Raw genomic sequence first — 27,329 nt, 5'->3', positions numbered from 1 at the left:
TGGCACACGGGCTCCAGAACACGTGGGCTCTGTAGTTTGTGGCACGCAGGCTCAGTAGTTGTGGCACGCGAGCTCAATAGTTGGGGCATGTGGGCTTAGTTGCTCTGCGACATGTGGGATATTACTTCCCTGACCAGGGATCAAACCTGCTTCCCCCTGAATTGGAAGGCGGATTCTTAACCACTGGACCACCAGGGAAGTCCTTGTAGCTTGTTTTTTAATTCCCTTAATAGTGTCTTATATAGAATAAAAGTTTTAAATTTTGATATGTTTCAGTTCATCATTTTTTTTCTTTATGGATTATGCTTTATTATGTCTAAGAACTATTTGCCTAACTCAAGGTCATCAAGATTTTCTCCTATGTTTTCTTCTAAAAGTTATATTTTTACCTTTTACATTTAGATCCATGCTCCATTTTGCATTAATTCTTGTATCCAGTTTAAATGAAGGCTCATTGTTTTGTCCAGTTGTTCCTACATGAAGGCTCTCCTCTCCTCATTGAATTTTCTTTGTTTCCTATTGCTGCTATAACAACTTATAAATTTAATGGCTTAGACAACACAAATTTATTATCTTATATTTCTGAAGGTCAGACATCCAAAATTAGGTTTCACTGGATCAAAATAAAGGCATTTAGCAGGACTGTGCTGCCTCCAGAGGCTCTTGGGAGGGGATCAATTTCCTTGCCTTTTCCAGCTTTTTCTAGAAGTCACCTGCATTTTTGGCTCAAGGCTCCTTCCTCCATCTTAAAGCCAGCAGCATGTTCAATCTTCTTGATTTTGACTCTTGGCTTCTGTAGTCATATCTTTTTTCTTTACTTTGACCCTCCTACTTCCCTCTTATAAGGACTCTTTTGGTTATATTCAGCCCACCCAGATAGTCCAGGATACTCTCCCCAGCTCACATTCTTCAGTTTAATCACATCTGCAGAGTCCATTTTGCCATGTAAGGTATCATCTTCACAGGTTCTGGATATTAGTACATGGAGATGTTTAGGGAGGCATGATTCTCAGATAGATAGATAGATAGTGGAATGTCATCCTTTTCTGGACTCTGCTCTGTTTCATTGATCTATGTGTCTCTCCATTCATCGCCACCACACTGTCCTCATTATTGTAGCTTTATAGTAAGTCTTAAAGACAGGTAGTATGATTCTTCCAATTTTTTTTCCAAAATTGTTTTGGCTATTCTAGTTTCTTTGCTTTTCCATAGAGTTTTAGAATAATCTTGTCTGTAGCTACAAAGAAGCCAGATGGGATTTTTAAATGGATTTTTATTAAATCTCTAGACCAATTTGGGGATAATTGGTGTCCCTATTACATTGATTCTTGTAGTTGATGAACACAGTATATCTCTCCATTTATTTAGATCTTCTATGATTTATTTCATATGCATTTGTAGCTTTCAGCATTCAGACACTGTACATCTTTGATTAGATCAGTGGTTCCCTATCAGGGGTGATTTTGCCCTTAAGGGGACATTTGGCAGTAACTAGAGGCATTTTTATTGGTCACAATTGTGTGGGGCTGGGGAGTGCTACTAGTTTGTGGTCGGTAGAGATTAAGGACACTACTAAACATCCTAAAGTACACAGAACAGCCCCTCCCATAAGAAAGAATTATCTAAACCAAAATGTCAGTAGTGCTGAAGGTTGAGAAACCCTGGGTTAGATTTAACTTAAGGATTTATTTTTGTGGGGAGGGGTGTTGTAAATTTTTTAAAATTTTGGTTTCCAGTTGTTCATTGCTTGTATATTGATACATTAATAATTGTTCATTTGTATTGCTCATTATAATATATTGATAATTGTATTGATAATTATTGATATATTTGGAGTTTGGTATACCATTTTATTATCTGCTAGTTGCCTCTTTATTTTGTTGCATTGTTTCACTTTTCCTGCTATCTTTTGCAGTATTTGAACAGGTTTTACTATCCCATTTTAATTTATCGTGCCTTTTGGTCGATCTCTTTGTATAATTTTTTAGTAGTTGCTTTAGGAATTACAATATTCATACTTAACTTTTCACAGTCTACTTAGAATCGATACTTTATCACTTCAAGTAGAATGTAAAAACCTTCCTACCCTTTAAGTCCCTTTACCTTCCCTCTTTATGTTTACAGGTCATCTTACGTATTACATCTACATACATTGAAAACCCCATCAGTCAGTGTTTTAAATTTTGCTTTTAACCATCAAACATATTTTGTTGAACTTAAGAGAAGAATATGCTACTATATTTGCATAGATATTTACTATTTCTGTTGCTTTTCCTTCATTGCTAATGTTCCAGGATTCATTCTGCTTCTATTTCCTAAGTGTATGAAGAATTTCCTTTAGCAGTTCTTTTAGAGCAGGTCTGCTGGTGATTAATTCTTATTAGTTTTCTTTAATCTGAGAATGTCTTGATATTCCTTTCATTTGTGAAGGCTAATTTTGCTGGTTATAGGATTCTAGGTTAACAGTTCTTTTCTTTTACCACTTGAAAAATGTTGTGCCACTTCCTGCTAGCTTCCCTGGAGATCTACTGTCTTCAAATTGTTTTTCCCTTATACTTAATGTATTATTTGTATCTAGCTCTTTTCAGATTTTTTTCTTTGTCTTTAGCTTTCAGAAATTTAATCATGATGTGTCTTGGTGTGGATTTCTTTAAGTTTATCCCTATTTGGGGTTGCTCAGCTTCTTGAATTCTTGGCTTTGTCTTTGCCAAAGTAGAGGATTTTTTTATTTCTTTGAATACTTTTTCCAGTTTCACACTTCTATTCTTCTGGTACTCTGAAGAGGAATACTGGATCTTTTGTTATGGTCCCATAGGTTCCTGAGTCTTGATTACTGTTTATTTTTTTAAGTCTGTTTTCTCTCTGTTGTTCATATTGAGTACTTTCTATTGTTCTATCTTCAAGTTAATTGATTCTTTCCTTTGTCCTCTGCATTCTGCCATGGATCCCATCCATTCAAGTTTTTTTTTTTAACTTCAGCTATATTTTTCAGTTTCAGATTTTTCATTTGTTTCTTCTTTTATGTCCTCTATTTATTTGCTGAGACATTCTATTTTTGTTGGTTTAAGCATGTTCATAAATGCTCCTTGAAGCACTTTTATGATAGCTACTCTGAAATTCTTGTCAGATAGTTCTAACATTTGTGTCTATTTATTGTATTTTCTTATTCAAGTTGATATCTTAGTCATTCTTGGGATGATGAGTGATTTTTGATTGAAACCTGGACATTTGGGATATTATGTTATGAGACTCTGGATCTTATTTAAATCTTCTGTTTAGCAGGCCTCCTGTGGCACTGCTCCAGTGGGGATGCCTCATTACTGCAAGTGTGGGTGAAAGTCCAGGTTCTTACCTTGGCCTCCATTTATTCCTAGGGAAAGGGACTCCTTACAACTGCTAGGTGGGGTAGGAGTTCAGGTACCTCAGGAAGATGAAAGACAAACGATGGACTAGGAGAAAATATTTGCAAATCATATAACCAACAAAGGCCTATATCTAGAATATCTATAAAGAATTCCTAAAACTCAACAACAAAAAACCAATGCAAATGTAAAATGTACAAAAGACACAAACAGATATTTCATCAGCGAGGATATATGGATGGCAAATAAACACATGAAAAGATGTTCAACATCATTGCTGTTATGGAAACACAAATTTAAACCACAATGAAATATCACTATATACCTATTAAAATAGTTTCAGGGCTTCCCTGGTGGCGCAGTGGTTGAGAATCTGCCTGCCAATGCAGGGGACACGGGTTCGAGCCCTGGTCTGGGAAGATCCCACATGCCACGGAGCAACTAGGCCCGTGAGCCACAATTACTGAGCCTGCGCATCTGGAGCCTGTGCTCCGCAACAAGAGAGGCCGCGATAATGAGAGGCCCGCGCACCGCGATGAAGAGTGGCCCCCACTTGCCGCAACTAGAGAAAGCCCTCGCACAGAAACGAAGACCCAACACAGCCATAAATAAATAAATAAATAAATAATTTAAAAAAAAATAGTTTCAAAATTTTAAAAAATAGTGATGATACCAAATGTTGGTGAGGATGCAGAGGAACTGGATCACTCATACTTTACTGGTGGGACTATAAAGTGGTACAGCCACTCTGAAAGAGTATGGCAGTTTATTAAAAAGTTCAGTGTAGGGCTTCCCTGGTGGCTCAGTGGTTGAGAATCTGCCTGCTAATGCAGGGGACACAGGTTTGAGCCCTGGTCTGGGAAGATCCCACATGCCGCGGAGCAACTAGGCCCGTGAGCCACAGCTACTGAGCCTGCGCGTCTGGAGCCTGTGCTCCGCAACAAGAGAGGCCGCGATAGTGAGAGGCCCGCGCACCGCGATGAAGAGTGGCCCCCGCTTGCCACAACTAGAGAAAGCCCCCGCACAGAAACGAAGACCCAACACAGCCAAAAATTTTTAAAAAAAAAGTTCAGTGTAGACTTACCATATGACTTAGCAATTACACTCTTGGGCATTTATCCCAGAGAAATGAAAACTTATGACCACCTGTATGAAAATGTTCATAAAATCTTCATTTATAATAACTCCAAACTAGAAACAACCAAAATATCCTTCAGGGATGAGTGGTTGAATAAATTATGTTACATCTATGGAATACTACTCAGCAATAAAAAGAGATGCGCTATTGATATATGCATCATCCTTGATGAAGGAATATAAAGAGGTAGCACAGGGAAGTTCTTTTGTGGTGAGGGGATAGTTCTGTATCTTGATTGTGGTGATGGTTACATGGATCTGAACATGGGATAAAATTGCATGGAACCACAGAGGTGACACATAAAACCACACACATACACTAATACACATTTAAAAATGATGAAAACTGCATGAGTTCTGTAGCCTAGTTAACAGTAATGTGCCAATGTACATTTTTGGTTTTGATATGGAACTACAGCTATATAAGATGTCATCATTAGGAGATGCTGGGTTAAGAGTTATGAGTCTGTGTACTACTTCTGCAACTTCCTGTCAGCTTATAATTATTTCAAAATAAAAAGTTTTTAAAAATTCACAGTTGTCTGAGGTGATTTAAGTCTAGTTCTGCTGAAAGCAGAATATTAGGGAAAACCAATATTTGCCACCCCCCCATCCCCAAAATATCACAAGGTCAATGGAACCCACATGTATATACTAATAAAAACATCTACATATAATCCTTTCCAGTTCTTTAGTGTTTTTCCTTTTCTTTTAAAAATTACTTTTATGGGAAAACTGACAGTAATCAACAATTATCATTACAGGTAGTGCTGTATTCTTAGCGCTATGCTAACTGCTCTTTTCCTGCCAGTGAAAACACAGGCAGATGACATTCACATTCTTTACATACTTATAAGGATGCTCCCAAATTTGACCAAACGCAAACACATTTTCAAAAAAAATAAAATTGCACAATTTTCCTGGTGATACATGAGTTTCAGTCAGACTCACTCTGTGGCAAAGATATAATGGGCTGTGTGTTGTGAGAATTGCATGCTAGCTATAACTATCACTTTTTCTCCCACTCAAGAAAGTGTATTGGAATGCAAGTGAGGGGATTTGGCCTTAAATGGAAAACCTGGAATCTCTTCAAATTTATTTAAATTACTTATGCCATACTTTTCAACTGTAACTGGTTTAAGCATTGCATTTGAGAGTATCCATTTTAGGCTGCAAAAGTAATAAAATAATGTTGTCCCTGCCTTATTAAACTGCTGATATGGCTATGGTATACAGGAAAAAATTCTGAATTTCAGGACAGACCTGGATTTTAATCCTAGCTCTGCTGCTTACTGAACAAGTCATTAAACCTCACAGAACCTGAGTTTTCTCAATTATAGGGATAATACCCATTTCATAGACTTATTTCGTTCAGCTCTTACCTTTGTGAAAGGTACCTAGCACCATATCTGACTCATATAGCTGTTGTTCACAAAATGTTTGTTTGCTGCAAAAAGTTTCTACTGAGTTATCCATACACATGCACCTGAAGACAAAGTGAATGATAAATATATAATAAAAATTATAAATACTGTGGTTTAAACTATAAAAATGAGGGTTGGAAAATGGAAAGTGCCAAAAGTGCTGCAGGTTTTAGAGAAGGCATCATGATGGGAATGAGATTCAGAGTGGGTTTTGAAGAATAGAGAAGTGGAGGGGTAAATTGGGCAGGGAGACCATTTCAAGTAGAAGCAGAAGCCTGAGGATATATGATTATATGGGAATCAAAATTGAGAAATTTATACTACTTGAAACCTGCTATTCTATTAGATTATATTTGGGAACTTATAAATCTTAAAGTTTTAAGCAGTTTTTTCCATAGTGTTACATTTTAAAAGTATTCCAACATTTGCTGTCTATTTTAATGATATTGAATATTAGAGTACCTGCTTGGTTGCTAAGACACTTGTATACCTTACTTTGAAATCTTGATTGGTAAGGTTTACATAGCTCCTGTCAGTTGTAGCTAAACTTAGGCTTGTTGATAATAAATTCTTTCTGTTTAATAAAGATGAGTGATATAATAATGGAACATTAACGAGAGCTGGGATTTCAGTATTTTTGTTAAGTCTTATAGAATTGTTTTCACATGTTATTAATGTATATGAATTTAATTTCTTCAAAGAAAGCTTTGCCAGTCTTACCAACTTCCTATTCCTAAATGATGGTTGGTGTTTTTAATAGTATAACTTTGTAGAAAATATGAAATGTGAGTGATTGACTAACTTGTCTTGAATATATGAAAGCATTATACCCTTTATTTATTTATTTATTTATTTTGGTGTATTCTCATGGAGAAATAGGTTGGTTTTTGAAAGCTTAGTTTGGTATTCATTGGGTTTTCTTTTATATGGTGTTGGAGCAAAGGGATTTTTTTCTGGGGCAAATAGATCTATCAATGTTGGTTTTTTTCCCCCTGAGTGGTGAATCAGCTACAGATACTTGTAATTTATCTGCTTTTGAGATCCTTTTTTGCTGTATAATTTCAGTTTTACCATTATCTTGGTGAATAAATAATTTTACTTATATTTATTGAATACCTGCTATATACAAAGCATTGTACTTATATACAGAAATAACTACAGTATAAGGCAGTTTGCTGTAAGTGTCATGAGCTCTGTAGGATTTTAGATAATGGAGAAAGCATTTTTGAGTGGATGATCAGGGGTGATTTCATGGAGGCAGGAGCATTTGACTAATGCACACAGCTTGTAAATGAATATTAACATGGCAGTCAGTGTGAGGTAGGAATCCTGAAATGACAGCTCTCCCACTGCCAAAGATTTTATCTTTATAAACTGGGAAAATCATTGCAATACCAGTAAATGGTTAATATCTAAACATTCCCATAAATACAAATTTAAGGTAAATATTTGTACTTTTATAAATACATAATTTGCATATGATTGATAATTGCTGCTTTTATGTTTTTAGGCTATGAATATCGTGGTTCCCTTCATGTTTAAATATGCTGTAGACAGCCTCAACCAGATGTCGGGAAACATGCTGAACCTGAGTGATGCACCAAATACAGTTGCAACCATGGCAACGGCAGTTCTCATTGGCTGTATGTTTGGTTCTTTAATCTGTCTACAGGTGTTGACTTTCTTCAAGAGGGTTTCATCATATTTGAGCATATGACCTTTTCACCACAAACACAACTTAGGATTTTAGATGTTTGTTTTATATGAGATTTTTTTTTGATATGTGGTTTTAAAAAAATTCTTTGTATGATATACTTTCCAAAAATTCTGTAATAAAAGTCCCATTTTCTAAGTTCTAGAAAACAATAACATGAAGTAAGACATTAAATTCATAACAACCACTTCTAATAGTTAGGCTCCTTATAAGATATTTTTTTAGTAAGACTAGTTATTTTCTTGCTGTTGTTGTTAGCCATTGAATAGGAAATGGCTACATAATGATATGCCTGTATTAATGTGTTTTTAAATTATATTCAATAGCCATGACGCAAATCTACAATTTGTAAAGAATAGAATATGATGCTTTGTGTCCCCATGCAGTAGAAAGGATACTTTATGAGACTCAGACCTGAGTTGGGGCATGCTTAGTCAAAGCACTTGGATTTTTCAGGATCTCAATTTTATCATTTGTTATTTGGGGGAATTGAATTAGATCACAAAACCTCAACAGATACTGTACATTTATCCACAATAAGGCCTTATGGGCTGCTGTTTAGTAAAAGTATTTACTTGGAAAAATCTTTCAACATTTGGAATCTTATGGGGGAAAATAACAATGAAAGGTTTTCATGGTGGTGGAAAGATTGATACTCAGTAGGCTAGATGTTTTCTAGGTTTCTTTTAATGTAAGTATTCTGTGATATATTCATTCATTGTACAAACATTTTCTGAGCCCTTGACGTTTTTATACTCCAATGATTCTAATGTTTTTACACCCCACTTTTTCTTGATTGTATTGCTAGATGGTATATCAAGAGCCGGAGCTGCCTTTTTTAATGAAGTTCGAAATGCAGTATTTGGCAAGGTAGCCCAAAATTCAATCCGAAGAATAGCCAAAAATGTCTTTCTCCATCTTCACAACCTGGATTTGGCTTTCCACCTGAACAGACAGACAGGAGCTTTATCAAAGGCTATTGACAGAGGGACAAGGGGTATCAGTTTTGTCCTGAGTGCTTTAGTATTTAATCTTCTTCCCATCATGTTTGAGGTGACCCTTGTCAGTGGTGTTTTGGTAAGTAAAACATTTTTCATGACAAGCTTTTATCTTACATTCTTGTTAGTAGCTATTTAGTACTTGAAGCTTTTGTACTATTGCATGCTTATGATTTGAAAGCAAAATCCCATGGTGCCAGAGGGTTATACAGTTTGTTTAATTATTTTGCCACAAGCTTCAAGGAACTGTGTCCAAAGTCTTTATCATGTTGTTATTGTAAAGAGCTGTTCAGTTCTACACATAGGTCAGTCATTTAGCTAGTGGTTGCAGTTTTTTTGTTAACAGACATTATGGTATATGACTTTGGACTGGTATGGTCAGATTATCTAGGTTTCTTTCTATTCACCATTTGTAGCATTTTAGGCAATTTCATATTTTATAATTAAAAGTATGCATATAACTTAAAGTTGATTTTCTAAGGTATTTGTTTTCTCACTCAGTTTTTCATATATACAACTTTATACCAACATATTTTTTAATTAAAATCTTTGAGATTTGCTAATGTATATTATAAACTATTTGGCAAGAGCAATGACTGTTTCTCATTTCTTCTTTTGCCTTCTCCAGTATTATAGATGTGGTGCCCAGTTTGCACTGGTGACCCTTGGGACACTTGGTGCATACACAGCATTCACAGTTGCTGTCACACGGTGGAGGTAAGCTATTCCCCAGAGGTCAGTCAAGGTTCAGAAATTAGTTATGCTTCTGTGGCAAACATTCCATGCCTATGCAAATCTTTGTCTTACAGAACTAGATTTAGAATAGAGATGAACAAAGCGGATAATGATGCAGGTAACGCTGCGATAGACTCACTGCTGAATTATGAAACTGTGAAGGTAATATGTTTAATTTTACTTTCCTCTTCCTTTCACACCACACTAAAGTTTGTTCTGCCATTTAATTGAATAGGTGCTGTAAGTTAGAGCTGCAGATTAGTATAGGATCTCTAGGTATGATGAAATAATAGTACTTTATTGTTTTTCTTTGTTTAGAAATTGCCCTTTCTACCTCATTTTTTGTGTGGCACCATCAGAATTTTACCTTCTGAATTAATTTATAAGTAGTGACAGTATGGTTAGCATCCTGATTCAGAATACACACTAAGTTCTTGACTCTCTATCCCTCATAGTGCCTAGCATAGTGCTTTTCACTAATTCTTTCATTTATCTGTTCATTTTTCCATTTAACAAATATTACTGAATGCCTCTTGTGTGCAAAGCACTATGCTAAGTCCTGTAATGGGGGAGGGTGGTAAAAACAATGATTGCTGTTTGATCCTTGCCTTCCCAGAATTTGCTAAGCACTGGGAGAGTTAAAGTAAAGTGTGCAAGTGGCTACATGAGAAAGGCGTAATGTGGTGGGGGCAATGAGAATTGTCAATTCAGAGTCTCAGAGGATCAAGGCAAGGCTTTGTGAAGGAAGTGCCATTGACAGCTTTTTTAGATCTGGGTTTAAATTAGCTAGGCATTCAGTAAATGTTTGGGGGATGAATTTTATGGACTTTTCAAATACTGTCCATTGTGGAAAACTGCAGGAGTACCATAGTCCAATATATGGAAAGTCAGTTTTTAAAATGGTGTATGCAGTACAAAATTGTATCCATGAAAAGGATACTAATCACTTAAGAGATTAAATTCCAATTATAGTTGTATATAGTTACTATTTTTATGTATTTTGTAGTATTTTAATAATGAAAATTATGAAGCACAAAGATATGATGGATTTTTGAAGACATATGAGACTGCTTCATTGAAAAGTACCTCTACTCTGGCTATGCTGAACTTTGGTCAAAGTGCTATTTTCAGTGTTGGTTTAACAGCCATAATGGTGCTCGCCAGTCAGGGAATTGTGACAGGTAATGGATATGTGGTTTTCACGTTAGTCTGTGTTTTACTTAACCTTTATAAAGATTAATGAAAGAAATGTGTATATTAGTCTTAATTATAAAGCATATTCAATAAGGTGCTATAACATCCTTGGAGTACTTTCGTTTTTGAATCAGAATATGTTTTCTTGATTACATGATGGTGTTTTTTTTACTTCCATTTGTTTAACACTACAAGTTTAGCACTGGTTCTCTCATTGATTGGGATTACTGTTTGTGGGGCTACAACCTGATTCTTTTTGGAGTAACTTTCTTTTTAGCATCTGATATTTCTAATTTCTCTTGTAGACCTGGAAAGAAATGTAATTAATTTAGTATTTAGTGTAAAGCACTAAAATGCAAGCAGTCATGTAAAAATTACTAGTGACCTTTTAATTTTTCTATTAGTTGTTCATTTGCAAAACATTTCAAAAGTAAATAATATCTGTTCCTCTTTTCTGTAACCTGCTTGCTTAGTTAGGATTCATTCATTCACTGAGACCTTAATACATGGTTTATCATTCCCAATCATGATATCCATTTGCTCCAATTTTTTAATTTATACTTTAAAAAACTTCTGTTTTACATTACAAGGAACTTTCTTAGGAAGAAAGGAGAGATTTTCAGCCTTCCATTTCTTTCCTCACTTAAACCATTCTCTTTTTCTTATATATTATGTGTAGTGTATGGGTGGGCTTTTGCCATTCCAGTTAGCATATATCTAGTTCCCTATTTTCCTAAATCATGGATTAAAATGCTTTGGAATTTGAGTAGGCCTAAGAATTGCTGATTATGTACATTTTGAACTGTATTCCACAGTAGTAAACTGTAAACTTCTCTGTCTTAAACTGGAAAGTTCATGACATCTAAAAATTTTTTTTTTCTACCAACTGCATATTAAGGTACCCTTACTGTTGGAGATTTAGTAATGGTGAATGGACTGCTTTTTCAGCTTTCATTGCCCCTTAACTTTCTGGGAACTGTATACAGAGAAACTAGACAAGCACTTATAGATATGAACACCTTGTTTACTCTACTCAAGGTAGACACCCGAATTAAAGTAAGTAATCTATTTAGTACCTTTTTAAAAGCATATAAGCATCATCTCATTAATGGTATTATTCCGGGGGAATATTTTTACATTACCATATTAGCAAACTAATTTCTCTTTTGCAGGAATTGGGACTATCATGTGTATTAAAAGGCTGTTACAGCTTTTACTTCTTTGTTTAGAAACCTTACAGTATCAGCAAAGAATATTGTACCTAGAAGCTAAATTTTGTTAACTTCAATATTTGTACTTGCACCTGATTTACTTTTGCTAATAATGATATAAAATGTGATTGCCTCTCCTCACATTCTCAACCTCCTTTCTCCCCTGCCCACCATCCCTCTTTACCCCAAAAACAAATTGATCAGAAATCAAAGCATTCAGGATTTTTACCCTTAACAGTGAGGAGTGAAAAAACATTTTTAAAAGCATGCTTAGAAGTGGTCTAACACCACTTATAAACCTCCTCCTTTCCCTTTATTTTCCTTTTTCTCTCTGTGAATTAAAAAATTGCATAGCTGTACTCTAGGAGGTGTGTAAAGTGGCTTTTCTTTTCTCTTCCCTGCTAGGACAAAGCGATGGCATCTCCCCTTCAGATCACACCACAGACAGCTACGGTGGCCTTTGATAATGTGCATTTTGAATACATTGAGGGGCAGAAAGTCCTTAGTGGAATATCTTTTGAAGTTCCTGCAGGAAAGAAAGTGGCCATTGTAGGAGGTAGTGGGTCAGGGTGGGTAATTTAGTTCTTTATAAAATTCTGCATTGTTGATTGCTGACTCCCATTGTAATATTTTTTATTTGTCATAATAAAATGATTACTGTGGTTTAAAATAGGGGTTCCCTAATGCCAGTTGGAGCTACATAACCTTTCCTTGTCTCCTATTTCAGGAAAAGCACAATAGTGAGGCTGTTGTTTCGCTTCTATGAGCCTCAAAAGGGTAACATTTACCTTGCTGGTCAAAATATACAAGATGTGAGCCTGGAAAGCCTTCGGAGGGCAGTGGGAGTGGTACCTCAGGTATTCAAAAAAAGAAAAAAACTTATTTGGGGGAAGATATTTTGGGTTGGTGGATCTTCTACTAGAATCATTTGAATCCAGAGAGTCAGTATAGCTAATTAAGTTGGAAGTGTTAGGCCCTACAGGCCATATTCCGTTACCAAAAAGACAAAAAAACATGAATTCAAAAATCTTCATGATGGGAAGATTTTTTTAAGCCTTAGGAAGATAGCATAATATAGAGGAAAGAGCCCAGACTGGAGTCAAATAGAACAGGATTCTAAGCCCAGCTCTAACCCATATACGTTGTATGGCCTTGGGCCTCAGTTTCCTCATCTGTAAAATAAGGATACCATTTTCTTATAGGACAGAATTATTATGAAGTAGAGATAATATGTGTAAAGTACCAAGTACAATGTCCATCACATAATTGTTCAGTAAATGAAAACTATTATTTTAATTTTGAGCAGTTTTTGGCAGAGTAAATTTATAAAAATTACAAAGCAGTCTGGCTGCCAACTTCAAGTTGGTATGCCTTGTTCCCGCAGTACCAAGCACAGTGCCCAACCCATAGTGAGCATTTAACAAGTATATGCTGAGTGACTTTAGGGGGAAACATAAGTTCAGAGTAAGATCTGAGAAGATAAGAAGGAGGTAGCCTTACAGGATGTGACTTTTTCTTATACTGAAAGCCAATAGACAGACCTGGGAATTAGTTGCAGCCTAGAATCAGAACCAACTCCCTGGGAGAACTGTAAGAAAGGGATCAGACAGTTCCTTTTATGTAGCTTGTAAAAGGTCATCAAGTGATCTAACACATGCCACTCTGCCCTGTCCTCTCTTTCACTGAGAATCCCAAATCTAGTGTGCATGAGTCACTTAGGGAGATTATCGAAATTCCAACTCTCTTTCACACACCTTGGTTCTGGTTTAGGAGGGCAGTGGGGGCCCCAGAAACCTGCATTTTTGAATATGCCTCCTAGATGATTTAGGTGATTTGTAGACTATATGTTGAAAAACACTGACCTAAACCATGTATCAAGTGAACTGAACTCTGGGCTGTGCCTGCTTAGGGCTCAGTGTCCTCATCCATTCTCTTGGGCTGTATAATAATTACCCTCATTGTTTTGAAAAATAAAATGTTTTATTCACTAAGGAAAAATATACATGGTCAATAAATGAAAGAAAAGATACTCATCCTCATTAGAAGTCTTAGTAATTAAATCAACAATGGGATACCATTTATCACCTATTAAACTGCTGAAGATTTTAAAACTCATAGTATTTAGTTTGAGCAAGGCTGTGTGAAATGGCTAATCTGTTTTGCTGGAGGAAGCATACAACTTTCCTGATGAACAAATTGGCAGTATGTAGCAAGAGTCTGAAAAATATGTATACCCTTTATTACAGTAATTCTGCCTCTAGGAAGTTTTAGTAAGGAAATAAACAGGGAAGTGAACAGATTTTTCTATGCTAAACAGTTCATTATAGTGTTATTTATACCAGCAGAAGTTGGAAACACTATAAAGTCCAGTATTAAGTAGATGGTTAAATTATCATCATAGGATCAAATGTCATACAGTCATTTCTAAATATCATGTTTGTAAAGAGTATTGAGTGTCATGGATAAATGCTCAGATACAAAGTTTGTTGAAAAAGAAGTTCCAAACAAAATGTAATATCTCAGTTTTATAATATTAAATGAATACATTGTAACAGAAAAAATATTGGAGAAAATACACCAACATGTTAATAGTAGTTATTGCTGGATGGTGGGATTATGGATTATTTACTTAATTTTTGTTTTACCTTATATTTTTTATTTCCCTTTTTTTTAATACCCGTATTGGAGTATAATTGCTTTACAATGGTGTGTTAGTTTCTGCTGTATCAAAAAGTGAATCAGCTACACATATACATATATCACGATATTACCTTCCTCTTGCGTCTCTCTCGCACCCTCCCTATCCCACCTCTCTAGGTGGACACAAACCACCGAGCATATCTCCCTGTGCTATGCGGCTGCTTCCCACTAGCTATCTGTTTTACATTTGGTAGTGTATATATGTCCATGCCACTCTCTCACTTCGTCCCAGCTTACCCTTCCCCCTCCCCGTGTCCTCAAGTCCATTCTCTATGTCTGCGTCTTTATTCCTGTCCTGCACCTAGGTTCTTCACAACCATTTTTTTCTTTTACATTCCATATATATGTGTTAGCATACGGTATTCGGTTTTCTCTTTCTGACTTACTTCACTCTGTATGACACACTCTAGGTCCATCCACCTCACTACAAATAACTCAATTTCATTTCCTTTTATGGCTGAGTAATATTCCATTGTATATATGTGCCACATCTTCTTTATCCATTCATCTGTCGATGGACACTTACGTTGCTTCCATCTCCAGGCTATTGTAAATAGAGCTGCAATGAATACTGTGTTCCATGACTCTTTTTGAATTACGGTTTTCTCAGGGTATATGCCCAGTAGTGGGATTGCTGGGTCGTATGGTAGTTCTATTTTTAGCTTCATAAGGAACCTCCATACTGTTCTCCATAGTGGATGTATCAATTTACATTCCCACCAACAGTGCAAGAAGGTTCCCTTTTCTCCACACCCTCTCCAGCATTAATTGTTTGTAGATTTTTTGATGATGGCCATTCTGACTGGTGTGAGGTGATACCTCATTGTAGTTTTGATTTGCATTTCTCTATTGATTAGTGATATTGAGCATCCTTTCATGTGTTTGTTAGCGATCTGTATATCTTCTTTGGAGAAATGTCTATTTAGGTATTCTGCCCATTTTTGGGTTGGGTTGTTTATTTTTTTTGATATTGAGCTGCATGAGCTGCTTGTATATTCTGGAGATTAATTATTTGTCCCTTGATTCATTTGCTAATATTTCTCCCATTCTGAGGATTTTCTTTTCATCTTGTTTATGGTTTCCTTTACTGTGCAAAGCTTTTAAGTTTCATTAGGTCCCATTTGTTTATTTTTGTTTTTAATTCCCTTTCTCTAGGAGGGGAGTCAAAAAGGATCGTGCTGTGATTTATGTCAAGAGTGTTCTGCCTGTGTTTTCCTCTAAGAGTTTTATAGTATCTGGTCTTACATTTAGGTCTTTCTCCATTTTGAGTTTATCTTTGTGTGTGGTGTTAGGGAGTGTTCTAATTTCATTCTTTTACATGTAGCTGTCCAGTTTTCACAGCTCCACGTATTGACGAGGCTGTCTTTTCTGCATTGTATATTCTTGCCTCCTTTATCAAAGATAAGGTGACCATATGTGTGTGGGTTTATCTCTGGGCTTTCTATCCTGTTCCGTTGATCTATATTTCTGGTTTTGTGCCAGTACCATTCTGTCTTGATTATTGTAGCTTTGTAGTATAGTCTGAAGCCAGGGAGCCTGATTCCTCCAGCTCCGTTTTTCTTTCTCAAGATTGCTTTGGCTATTCGGGGTCTTTTGTGTTTCCATGCAAAATGTGAAATTTTTTGATCTAGTTCTGTGAAAAATGCCATGGGTAGTTTGATACAGATTGCACTGAATCTGTAGATTGCTTTTGGTAGTATAGTCATTTTCACAATATTGATTCTTCCAATCCAAGAACATGGTATATCTCTCCATCTGTTTGTATCATCTTTAATTTCTTTCATCAGTGTCTTACAGTTTTCTGCATACAGATCTTTTGTCTCCTTAGTTAGGTTTATTCCTAGCAATTTTATTCTTTTTGTTGCATTGGTAAATGGGAGTGCTTCCTTAATTTCTCTTTCAGATTTTTCATCATTAGTGTATAGGAATACAAGATATTTCTGTGCATTAATTTTGTATCCTGCTACTTTACAGAATTCGTTGATTAGCTCTAGTAGTTTTCTGCTAGCATCTTTAGGATTCTCTATGTATAGTATCGTATCATCTGCAAGCAGTGACAGTTTTACTTCTTCTTTTCCGATTTGGATTCCTTGTATTTATTTTTCTTGTCTGATTGCTGTGGCTAAGACTTCCAAACCTATGTTGAATAATAGTGGTGAGAGTGGGCAACCTTGTCTTGCTCCTGATCTTAGTGGAAATGGTTTCAGTTTTTCACCATTGAGAACAATGTTAGCTGTGGGTTTGTCATATATGGCCTTTATTATGTTTAGGTACGTTTCTTCTCTGCCTACTTTCTGGAGGGTTTTTATCATAAATGGGTATTGAATTTTGTCAAAAGCTTTTTCTGCATCTATTGAGGTGATCATATGGTTTTTCTCCTTCAGTTTGTTAATATGGTATATCATGTTGATTGATATGCGTATATTGAAGAATCCTTGCATTCCTGGGATAAATCCCACTTGATCATGGTGTATGATCCTTTCAGTGTGCTGTTGGATTCTGTTTGCTAGTATTTTATTGAGGATTTTTGCATCTATGTTCATCAGTGATATTGGTCTGTAGTTTTCCTTTTTCGTGACATCTTTTTCTGGTTTTGGGTGCTCGCGGCCTTGTAGAATGAGTTTGGGCGTGTTCCTCCCTCTGCTGTATTTCGGAAGACTCTGAGAAGGATACGTGTTAGCTCTTCTCTAAATGTTTGGTAGAATTCACCTGTGAAGCCATCTGGTCCTGGGCTTTTGTTTGTTGGAAGATTTTAAATCACAGTTTCAAATTCAGTGCTTGTGATCAGTCTGTTCATATTTTCTATTCCTTCCTGGTTCAGTATCGGAAGGCTGTGCTTTTCTAGGAATTTGTCCATTTCTTCCAGGTTGTCCATTTTATTGGCATATAGTTGCTTGTATTAGTCTCTCATGATCCTTTGTATTTCTGCAGCGTCAGTGTTTACTTCTCCTTTTTCATTTCCAATTCTATTGATTTGAGTCTTCTCCCTTTTTTTCTTCATAAGTCTGGCTAATGGTTTATCAATTTTGTTTATCTTCTGAAAGAACCAGCTTTTACTTTTATTTATCTTTGTTATCGTTTCCTTCATTTCTTTTTCATTTATTTCTGATCTCATCTTTATGATTTCTTTCCTTCTGCTGACTTTGGGGTTTATTTGTTCTTCTTTCTCTAATTGCTTTAGGTGTAAGGTTAGGTTGTTTATTTGAGATGTTTCTTGAGCTAGGATTGTGTCGCTATAAACTTCCCTCTTAGAACTGCTTTTGCTGCATCCCATAGGTTTTGGGTCGCAATGTTTTCATTGCCATTTGTTTCTAGGTATCTTTTGATTTACTGTTTGACTTCTTCAGTGATCTCTTGGTTATTTAGTAGTGTATTGTTTAGGCTCCATGTGTTTGTATTTTTTACAGATTTTTCCTGTAGTTGATATCTAGTTCCATAACGTTCTGGTCGGAAAAGATACTTGATACCTTTTCAGTTGTCTTTCATTTACCAAGGCTTGATTTGTGACCCAAGATATGATCTATCCTGGAGAATGTTCCATGAGCACTTGAGAAGAAAGTGTATTCTATTGTTCTTGAATGGAATATCCTATAAATGTCAATTAAGTCCATTTGTTTAATGTATCATTTAAACTTGTGTTTCCTTATTTATTTTCATTTTGGTTGATCTGTCCATTAGTGGAAGTGTGGTGTTGAAGTCCACTACTATTATTGTGTTACTATTGATTTCCCCTTTTATGGCTGTTAGCATTTGCCTTATGTATTGAGGTGCTCCTATGTTGGGTGCATATATATTTACAATTCTTATATCGTCTTCTTGGATTGATCCCTTGATCATTATGTAGTGTTCTTCTTTGTCTCTTGTAATAGTCTTTATTTTAAAGTCTATTTTGAGAAGACCTTCAGGATGGTGAAAGAGTAAGACGTGGAGATCACCTTACTCCCCACAGATACATCAGAAATACAGCTACATGTGGAACAACTACTACAGAACACCTACTGAATGCTGGCAGAAGATCTCAGACCTCCCAAAAGGCAAGAAACTCCCCAAGCACCTGAGTAGGGCAAAAGGAAAAAGAAAAAACAGAGACAAAAGAATAGGGACGGGACCTGCACCAGTGGGAGGGAGTTGTGAAGGAGGAAAAGTTTCCACACACTAGAAAGCCCCTTCACTGGCGGAAACGGGGGTAGGCTGGGGGTAGCTTCGGAGCCACGGAGGAGAGCACAGCAACAGGGGTGCAGAGGGCAAAGCAGAGAGATTCCCGCATGGAGGCTCGGTGCTGACCAGCCCTCACCAGCCCGAGAGGTTTGTCTGCTCACCCACCGGGGCTGGTGGGGGCTGATATCTGAGGCTTGGGCTTCGGAGGTCAGATCTCAGGGAGAGGACTGGGGTTGGCTGCGTGAACACAGTCTGAAGAAGACTAGTTCACCACAGCTAGCTTGGAGGGAGTCGGGCAATAGTCTGGAACTGCCGAAGAGGCAACAGACTTTTTCGTGACTCTTTGTTTTGCGGTGCACGAGGAGAGGGGGTTAAGAGCACCACCTAAACGAGCTCCAGAGATGGGCGTGAGCTGCGGCTCTCAGCATGGACCCCAGAGACGGGGATGGGATGCTAAGGCTGCTGTTGCAGTCACCAAGTAACCTGTGTGCATGCACATGTCACTATCCACACCTCCCTTCCAGGGAGCCTGTGCAGTCCGCCACTGCCAGGGTCCTGTGATCCAGGGACAACTTCCCCGGCAGAACACACGGCATGCCTCAGCCTGTTGCAACGTCATGCTGGCCTCTGCCGCCGCAGGCTCGCCCCGCCTTCCGTACCCCTCTCTCCCCCCGGCCTGAGTGAGCCAGAGCCCCATAATCAGCTGCTACTTAGACCCCGTCTTGTCTGAGCGAAGAACAGACGCCCTCAGGTGACCTACACATAAAGGCAGGGGCAAATCCAAAGCTGAACCCCAGTAGCTGTGCGAACAAAGAAGAGAAAGGGGAATTTCTCCCAGCAGCCTCAGGAGCAGTGGATTAAATCGCCACAGTCAACTTGATATACCCTGCATCTGTGGAATACCTGAATAGACAATGAATCATCCTAAATTGAGGTGGTGGACATTGCAAGCAACGATATATATATATTTTTCCCTTTTTCTCTTTTTGTGAGTGTGTATGTGTATGCTTCTGTCTGTAATTTTGTCTGTATAACTTTGCTTTTACCATTTGTCCTAGGGTTCTGTCTGCCCGTTTTCTTTTTTTTCAAATACAGTTTTTAATTTTTTCTTATCATTGGTGGATTTGTTTTTTGTTTTGGTTGCTATCTTGTGTCTTTGTTTCCTTTTTTAGTTACCTTTTAATTTTTTAATTTTTAATAATTATTTTTTATTTTAATAACTTTATTTTATTTTATTTTATTATTTTTTTCTTTCTTTCTTTCTTTCATTTTTTTCTCACTTTTATTCTGAACCTTGCGGATGACAGGATCTTGGTGCTCCAGCCAGGTGTCAGGCCTGTGCCTCTGAGGTGGGAGAGCCGAGTTCAGGACATTGGTCCACCAGAGACCTCCCAGCTCCACATAATATCAAACAGCGAAAGCTCTCTCAGAGATCTCCATCTCAACGCAAAGACCCACCTCCACTCAATGACCAGCAAGCTACATGCTGGATACACTATGCCAAACAACTAGCAAGACAGGAACACAAACCCACCCATTAGCAGAGGTGCTGCCTAAAAACATAATAAGGTCACAGACACCTCAAAACACACCACCAGACGCAGACCTCCGCACGAGAAAGACAAGATCCAGCTTCATCCATCAGAACACAGGCACTAGTCCCCTCCACCAGGAAGCCTACACAACCCACTGAACCAACCTTAGCCACTAGGGGCAGATACCAAAAACAACGGGCACTACAGACTTGTAGCCTGCAAAAAGGAGACCCCAAATACAGTAAGTTAAGCAAAATGAGAAGACAAACAAACGCACAGCAGATGAAGGAGTGAGGTAAAAACACACCAGACCAAACAAATGAAGAGGAAATAGGCAGTCTACCTGGAAAAGAATTCAGAGTAATGATAGTAAAGATCCAAAATCTTGGAAATAGAATGGAGAAAATACAAGAACGTTTAACAAAGACCTAGAAGAACTAAAGAGCAAACAACAATGATGAACAACACAATAAATACAGAATTCTCTAGAAGGAATCAATAGCAGGAAAACTGAGGCAGAAGAACGGATAAGTGACCTGGAAGATAAAATAGTGGAACTAACTACCGCAGAGCAGAATAAAGATAAAAGAATGAAAAGAATCCAGGACAGTCTCAGAGACCTCTTGGACAACATTAAACGCACCAACATTCGAATTATAGGGGTCCTAGAAGGAGAAGAGAAATAGAAAGGGACTGAGAAAATATTTGAAGAGATTATAGTTGAAAACTATCCTAATATGGGAAAGGAAATAGTTAATCAAGTCCAGGAAGCACAGACTCCCATACAGGATAAATCCAAGGAGAAACACACCAAGACATATATTAATCAAACTAGCAAAAATTAAATACAAAGAAAAAATATTAAAAGCAGCAAGGGAAAAGCAATATATAACATACAAGGGTATCCCCATAAGGTTAACAGCTGATATTTCCGCAAAATGTCTGCAAGCCAGAAGGGAGTGGCGGGACGTATTTAAAGTGATGAAAGGGAAAAACCTACACCCAAGATTACTCTATCCAGCAAGGATCTCATTCAGATTCGACGGAGAAATTAAAACCTTTACAAACAAGCAAAAACTAAGAGAATTCACCACCACCAAACCAGCTTTACAACAAATGCTAAAGGAACTTCTCTAGGCAGGAAACACAAGAGAAGGAAAAGATCTACAATAACAAACCCAAATCAATTAAGAAAATGGTAATAGGAACATACATATCGATAATTACCTTAAATGTAAATGGATTAAATCCTCCAACCAAAAGACATAGACTGGCTGAATGGATACAAAAACAAGACCTGTACATATGCTGTCTACAAGAGGCCCACTTCAGACATAGGGACACATAACAGACTGAAAGTGAGGATATGGAAAAAGATATTCCATGCAAATGGAAATCAAAAGAAAGCTGGAGTAGCAATTCTCATATCAGACAAAAGAGGCTTTAAAATAAAGACTATTACAAGAGACAAAGAAGAACACTACATAATGATCAAGGAATCGATCCAAGAAGAAGATATAACAATTGTAAATCTTTATGCAGCCAACATAGGAGCACCTCAACACATAAGGGAAGAGCTAACAGCCATAAAAGGGGAAATCAACACTAACACAATCATAGTAGGGGTCTTTAACACCCTACTGTCACCAATGGAGAGATCATCCAAAATGAAAATATATAAGGAAACACAAGCTTTAAATGACACATTAAACAGAATGGACTTAATTGATATTTATAGGATATTCCATCCAAAAACAACAGAATACACTTTCTTCTCAAGTGCTCATGGAACATTCTCCAGGATAGATCATATACTGGGTCACAAATCAAGCCTTGGTAAACTTCAGATATTTGAAATCGTATCAAGTGTCTTTTCCAACCACAATTCTATGAGACTAGGTATCAGTTGCGGGAAAAAAATCTATAAAACATACAAACACATGGAGGCTAAGCAATACACCACTTAATAACCAAGAGATCACTGAAGAAATCAAAGAGGAAATCAAAAAATACCTAGAATCAAATGACAATGAAAACAGAGTGACCCAAAACCTGTGGGATACAGTAAAAGCAGTTCTAAGAGAGAAGTTTATAGCAATGCAATCCTACCTTAAGAAACAAGAAACGTGTCAAATAAACAACCTAAGCTTACACCTAAAGCAATTAGAGAAAGAAAAACAAAAAAAAAACCCAAAGTTAGCAGAAGGAAGGAAATCATAAAGATCAGATCAGAAATAAATGAAAAAAATAAAGAAAACAGTATCAAAGATCAATAAAGCTAAAAGCTGGTTCTTTGGGAAGATAAATTGATAAACCATTAACCAGACTCATCAAGAAAAAAGGGGGAAGACTCAAATCAATAGAATTAGAAATGAAAAAAGAGAAGTAACCACTGACACTGCAGAAACACAAAGGATCATGAGAGATTACTACAAGCCACTATATGCCAATTAAATGGACAACCTGGAAGAAATGGACAAAATTTTAGAAAAGCACAACCTTCCGATACTGAACCAGGTAGGAATAGAAAATATTCACAGACCAATCACAGGCACTGAAATTGAAACTGTGATTTAAAATCTTCCAACAGGCAAAAGTTCAGGACCGGATGGCTTCACAGGCGAATTCTATCAAATATTTAGAGAAGAGCTAACAACTATCCTTCTCTAACTGTTCCAAAGTATAGCAGAGGGAGAAACACTCCGAAACTCATTCTACGAGGCCACCATTACCGTGATACCAAAACCAGACAAAGATGTCACAAAGAAAGAAAACTACAGGCCAATATCACTGATGAACATAGATGCAAAAATCCTGAACAAAATACTAGCAAACAGAATCCAACAGTACATTAAAAGGATCATACACCATGATCAAGTGGGATTTATCTCAGGAATGCAAGGATTCTTCAATATATGCAAATCAGTCAGTGTGATACATCATATTAACAAATTGAAGAATAAAAACCATGTGATCATGTCAATAGATGCAGAAAATACTTTCGACAAAATTCAGCACCCATTTATGATAAAAACCCTCCAGAAAGTAGGCATAGAGGGAACTTTTCTCAACCTAATAAAGGCCATATATGACAAACCCACAGCCAACATCATCCACAATGGTGAAAAAGTGAAACCATTTCCACTAAGATCAGGAACAAGACAAGGTTGCCCGACCTCACCACTATTATTGAGCATTGTTTTGGATGGTTTATCCACAGAAATCAGAGAAGAAAGAGAAATACAAGGAATCCAAATCGGAAAAGAAGAAGTAAAGCTGTCACTGTTTGCAGAGAGTTCTAAAGTTCTCTTAGAACTTTAGGCTTCATCTTTAGAGAAGCCTAAAGATGCTACCAGAAAACTACTAGAGCTAATCAATGAGTTTGGTAAAGTAGCAGGATACAAAATTAATGCATTCCTATACACTAATGATGAAAAATCTGAAAGAGAAATTAAGGAAGCACTGCCATTTACCACTGCAACAAAAATAGTAAAATACCTAGGAATAAACCTACCTAATGAGACAAAAGACCTGTATGCAGAAAATTATAAGACAGTGATGAAAGAAATTAAAGATGGTACAAACAGTTGGAGAGATATACCATGTTCTTGTATTGGAAGAATCAACATTGTGAACATGACTGTACTCCCCAGTGCAATCTACAGATTCGAATGCAATCCCTATCAAACTGCCACTGGCATTTTTCACAGAACTAGAACAAAAAAGTTCACAATTTGTATGGAAACACAAAAGACCCCGAATAGCGAAAGCAATCTTCAGAAAGAACAACAGAGCTGGAGGAATCAGGCTCCCTGACTTAAGAATATACTACAAAGCTACAGTAATCAAGACAGTATGGTACTCGCACAGAAACAAAAATATAGATCAGTGGAACAGGATAGAAATCTCAGAGATAAACCCACACACATATTGTCACCTTATCTTTGATAAAGGAGGCAAGAATATACAATGTAGAAAAGACAGCCTCTTCAGTAAGTGGTGCTGGGAAAACTGGAGAGCTACATGTAAAAGAATGAAATTAGAACACTCCCTAACACCATACACGAAAATAAACTCAAAATGGATTAAAGACCTAGATGTAAGGCCAGACACTATAAAACTCTTGGAGGAAAACATAGGCAGAACACTCTGTGACATACATCACAGCAAGATACTTTTTGACCCAGCTCCTAGAGAAATGGACATAAAAACAAAAATAAACAAATGGGACCTAATGAAACTTAAAAGCTTTTGCACAGCAAAGGAAAGCATAAGAAGAAAAGACAACCCTCAAAATGGGAGAAAATACTTGCAAATGAAGCAACTGACAAAGAATTAATCTCCAAAATATACAAGTAGCTCATGCAGCTCAGTATCAATAAAACAAACAACCCAATCCAAAAATGGGCAGAAGACCTAAGTAGACATTGTGCCAAAGAAGATATACAGATTGCCAACAAATACATGAAAGGATGCTCAACATCACTAATCATTAGAGAAATGTAAATGAAAACTACAATGAGGCATCACCTCACACCAGTCAGAATGGCCATCATGAATAATTCTATAAACAATAAATGCTGGAGAGGGTGTGGAGAAAAGGGAACCTTCTTGCACTCTTGGGGGGAATGTAAATTGATACAGCCAGTATGGAGAACAGTATGTAGTTTCCTTCAAAAACTAAAAATAGAACTACCATACGACCCAGCAATCCCATTACTGGGCATATACCCTGAGAAAACCATAATTCCAAAAGAGTCATGTACCACAATGTTTATTGCATCTCTGTTTACAATAGGCAGGACCTGGAAGCAACCCAAGTGTCCATCGACAGATGAATGGATAAAGAAGATGTGGCACATATATACAATGGCATATTACTCAGCCATAAAAAGAAATGAAATTGAATTATTTGTAGTGAGGTGGATGGACCTAGAGTCTGTGATACAGAGTGAAGTAAGTCAGAAAGAGAAAAACGAATAACATATGCTACCACACATATATGGAGTCTAAAAGAGAAAAAATGGGTGTGAAGAACCTAGGGACAGGATGGGAATAAATATGCAGACCTACTAGAGAATGGACCTGAGGACATGGGGAGGGCGAAGGGTAAGCTGGGAGAAAGTGAGAGAGTGGCATGGATATATATACACTACCAAATGTAAAATTGACAGCTAGTGGGAAGCAGCCGCACAGCACAGGAAGATGGGCTCGGTGCTCTGTGACCACCTAGAGGGGTGGGATAGGGAGGGTGGGAGGGAGGGAGATGGAAGAGGGAAGAGATATGGGGATATATATATATATATATATATATATAGCTGGTTTACTTCGTTATAAAGAAGAAACTAACACCATTGTAAAGCAATTATACTCCAATAAAGATATTTTTAAAAAATTAAAAAATAAAGTCCATTTTGTCTGATACGACAGTTGCTACTCCAACTTTCTTTTGATTTCCATTTGCATGGAATATATTTTTCCATCCCCTCACTTTCAGTCTGTGTGTCCGTATGTCTGAAGTGGGTCCCTTGTAGACAGCATATATACTGGTCTTGTTTTTGTATCCATTCAATCAGTCTGTCTTTTGATTGGTGCATCTAATCCATTTACATTTATGGTAGTTATTGATATATATGTTCCTATTACCATTTTCTTAATTGTTTCGGGTTTGTTTTTCTAGGTCTTTTCCTTCTCTTGTGTTTCCTGCCTGGAGAAGTTCCTTTAGCATTTGTTGTAAAGCTGGTTTGGTGGTTCTGCATTCTCTTAGCTTTTGCTTATGTGAATGTTTTAATTTCTCCTTCGAATCTGAATGAGATCCTTGCTGGGTAGAGTAATCTTGGTTGTAGGTTTTTCCCTTTCATGACTTTAAATATGTCCTGCCATTCCTTTCTGACTTGCAGAGTTTCTGCTGAAAGATCAGCTGTTAACCTTATGGGGATTCCCTTGTATGTTATTTGTTGCTTTTCCGGTGTTGCTTTTAATAGTTTTTCTTTATATTTAATTTTTTATAGTGTGATTAATATGTGTCTAGTCATGTTTCTCCTTGGATTTATGCTGTGTGGGACTCTGTGCAGTTCCTGGACTTGATTGACTACTTCCTTTCCCATATTTCGGAAGTTTTGAACTGTAATCTCTTCAAATATTTTCTCAGTCCCTATTTTTTTCTCTTCTTCTTCTGGGATCCCTATAATTCGAATGTCCGTGCATTCAGTGTTGTCCCAGAGGTCTCTGAGACTGTCCTCAATTCTTTTCATTCTTTTTTCTTTATTCTGCTCTGCAGTAGTTATTTCCACTATTTTATCTTCCAGGTCACTTATCTGTTCTTCTGCTTCAGTTATTCTGCTCTTGATTCCTTCTAGAGAATTTTTTGTTTCATTTATTTTGTTGTTCATCATTGTTGTTTGCTCTTTATTTCTTCTAGGTCCTTGTTAAACGTTTCTTGTATTTTCTCCATTCTATTTCCAAGTTTTTTGATTATCTTTACCATCATTACTCTGAATTCTTTTTCAGATAGAGTGCCTATTTCCTATTCATTTGTTTGGCCTCTTGGGTTTTTACCTTGCTCCTTCATCTGCTGTGTATTTCTCTGTCTTCTCATTTCCTTAACTTACTGTTTTTGGGGTCTCCTTTTTGCAGGCTGCAGGTTTGTAGTTCCCGTTGTTTTTGTTGTCTGCCCGCATTGGGTAAGGTTGGTTCAGTGGGTTGTGTAGGCTTCCTGTTGGAAGGGACTGTTGCCTGTGTTCTGGTGGATGAGTCTGGATCTTTCTGGTGGGAAGGACCACGTCCAGTCGTGTGTTTTGGGGGTCTTTGAACTTATTTTGATTTTAGGCAGCCTCTGTGCTAATGGATGGGGTTGTGTTCCTGTCTTACTAATTGATTGGCCTAGGGTGTCCAGCACTGTAGCTTGCTGGTCCTTGAATGGAGTTGGGTCTTAGAGTTGAGATGGAGATCTCTAGGAGAGCTTTCGCGGTTTGATAGTACGTGGAGCTGGGAGGTCTCTGGTGGACCAATGTCCTGAACTTGGCTCTCCCACCTCAGAGGGTCAGGCCTGACAACCAGCTGGAGCACCAAGACCCTGTCAGCCACACAGCTCATAAGAAAAGGGAGCGGAAAAAAGAAACAAAAATAAAATAAAATAAACTTATTAAAATAAAAAATTGT

At 37.2% G+C, this 27,329-nt stretch overlaps 1 protein-coding gene across 1 annotated transcript in view; it reads left to right on the top strand.

Moving 5' to 3' along the window:
• ABCB7 (ATP binding cassette subfamily B member 7) overlaps positions 1-27,329 on the top strand; it is a 151,010-nt gene that overhangs the window by 101,341 nt on the left and 22,340 nt on the right. Inside the window, exons 5-12 of the mRNA XM_059911792.1 lie at positions 7,434-7,566; positions 8,446-8,714; positions 9,264-9,352; positions 9,445-9,532; positions 10,377-10,551; positions 11,463-11,620; positions 12,181-12,344; positions 12,503-12,632. Of these exons, the coding sequence (XP_059767775.1) occupies positions 7,434-7,566; positions 8,446-8,714; positions 9,264-9,352; positions 9,445-9,532; positions 10,377-10,551; positions 11,463-11,620; positions 12,181-12,344; positions 12,503-12,632 (1,206 nt within the window). The remainder of the gene's footprint in view (positions 1-7,433; positions 7,567-8,445; positions 8,715-9,263; positions 9,353-9,444; positions 9,533-10,376; positions 10,552-11,462; positions 11,621-12,180; positions 12,345-12,502; positions 12,633-27,329) is intronic.

This window comes from Balaenoptera ricei, chromosome X (assembly GCF_028023285.1).
Source record: "Balaenoptera ricei isolate mBalRic1 chromosome X, mBalRic1.hap2, whole genome shotgun sequence".
Taxonomy (NCBI): Eukaryota; Metazoa; Chordata; class Mammalia; order Artiodactyla; family Balaenopteridae; genus Balaenoptera; species Balaenoptera ricei.
The sequence above is the reverse complement of the archived record's forward strand: the minus strand, read 5'-3'. Positions and strand labels throughout refer to the sequence as shown.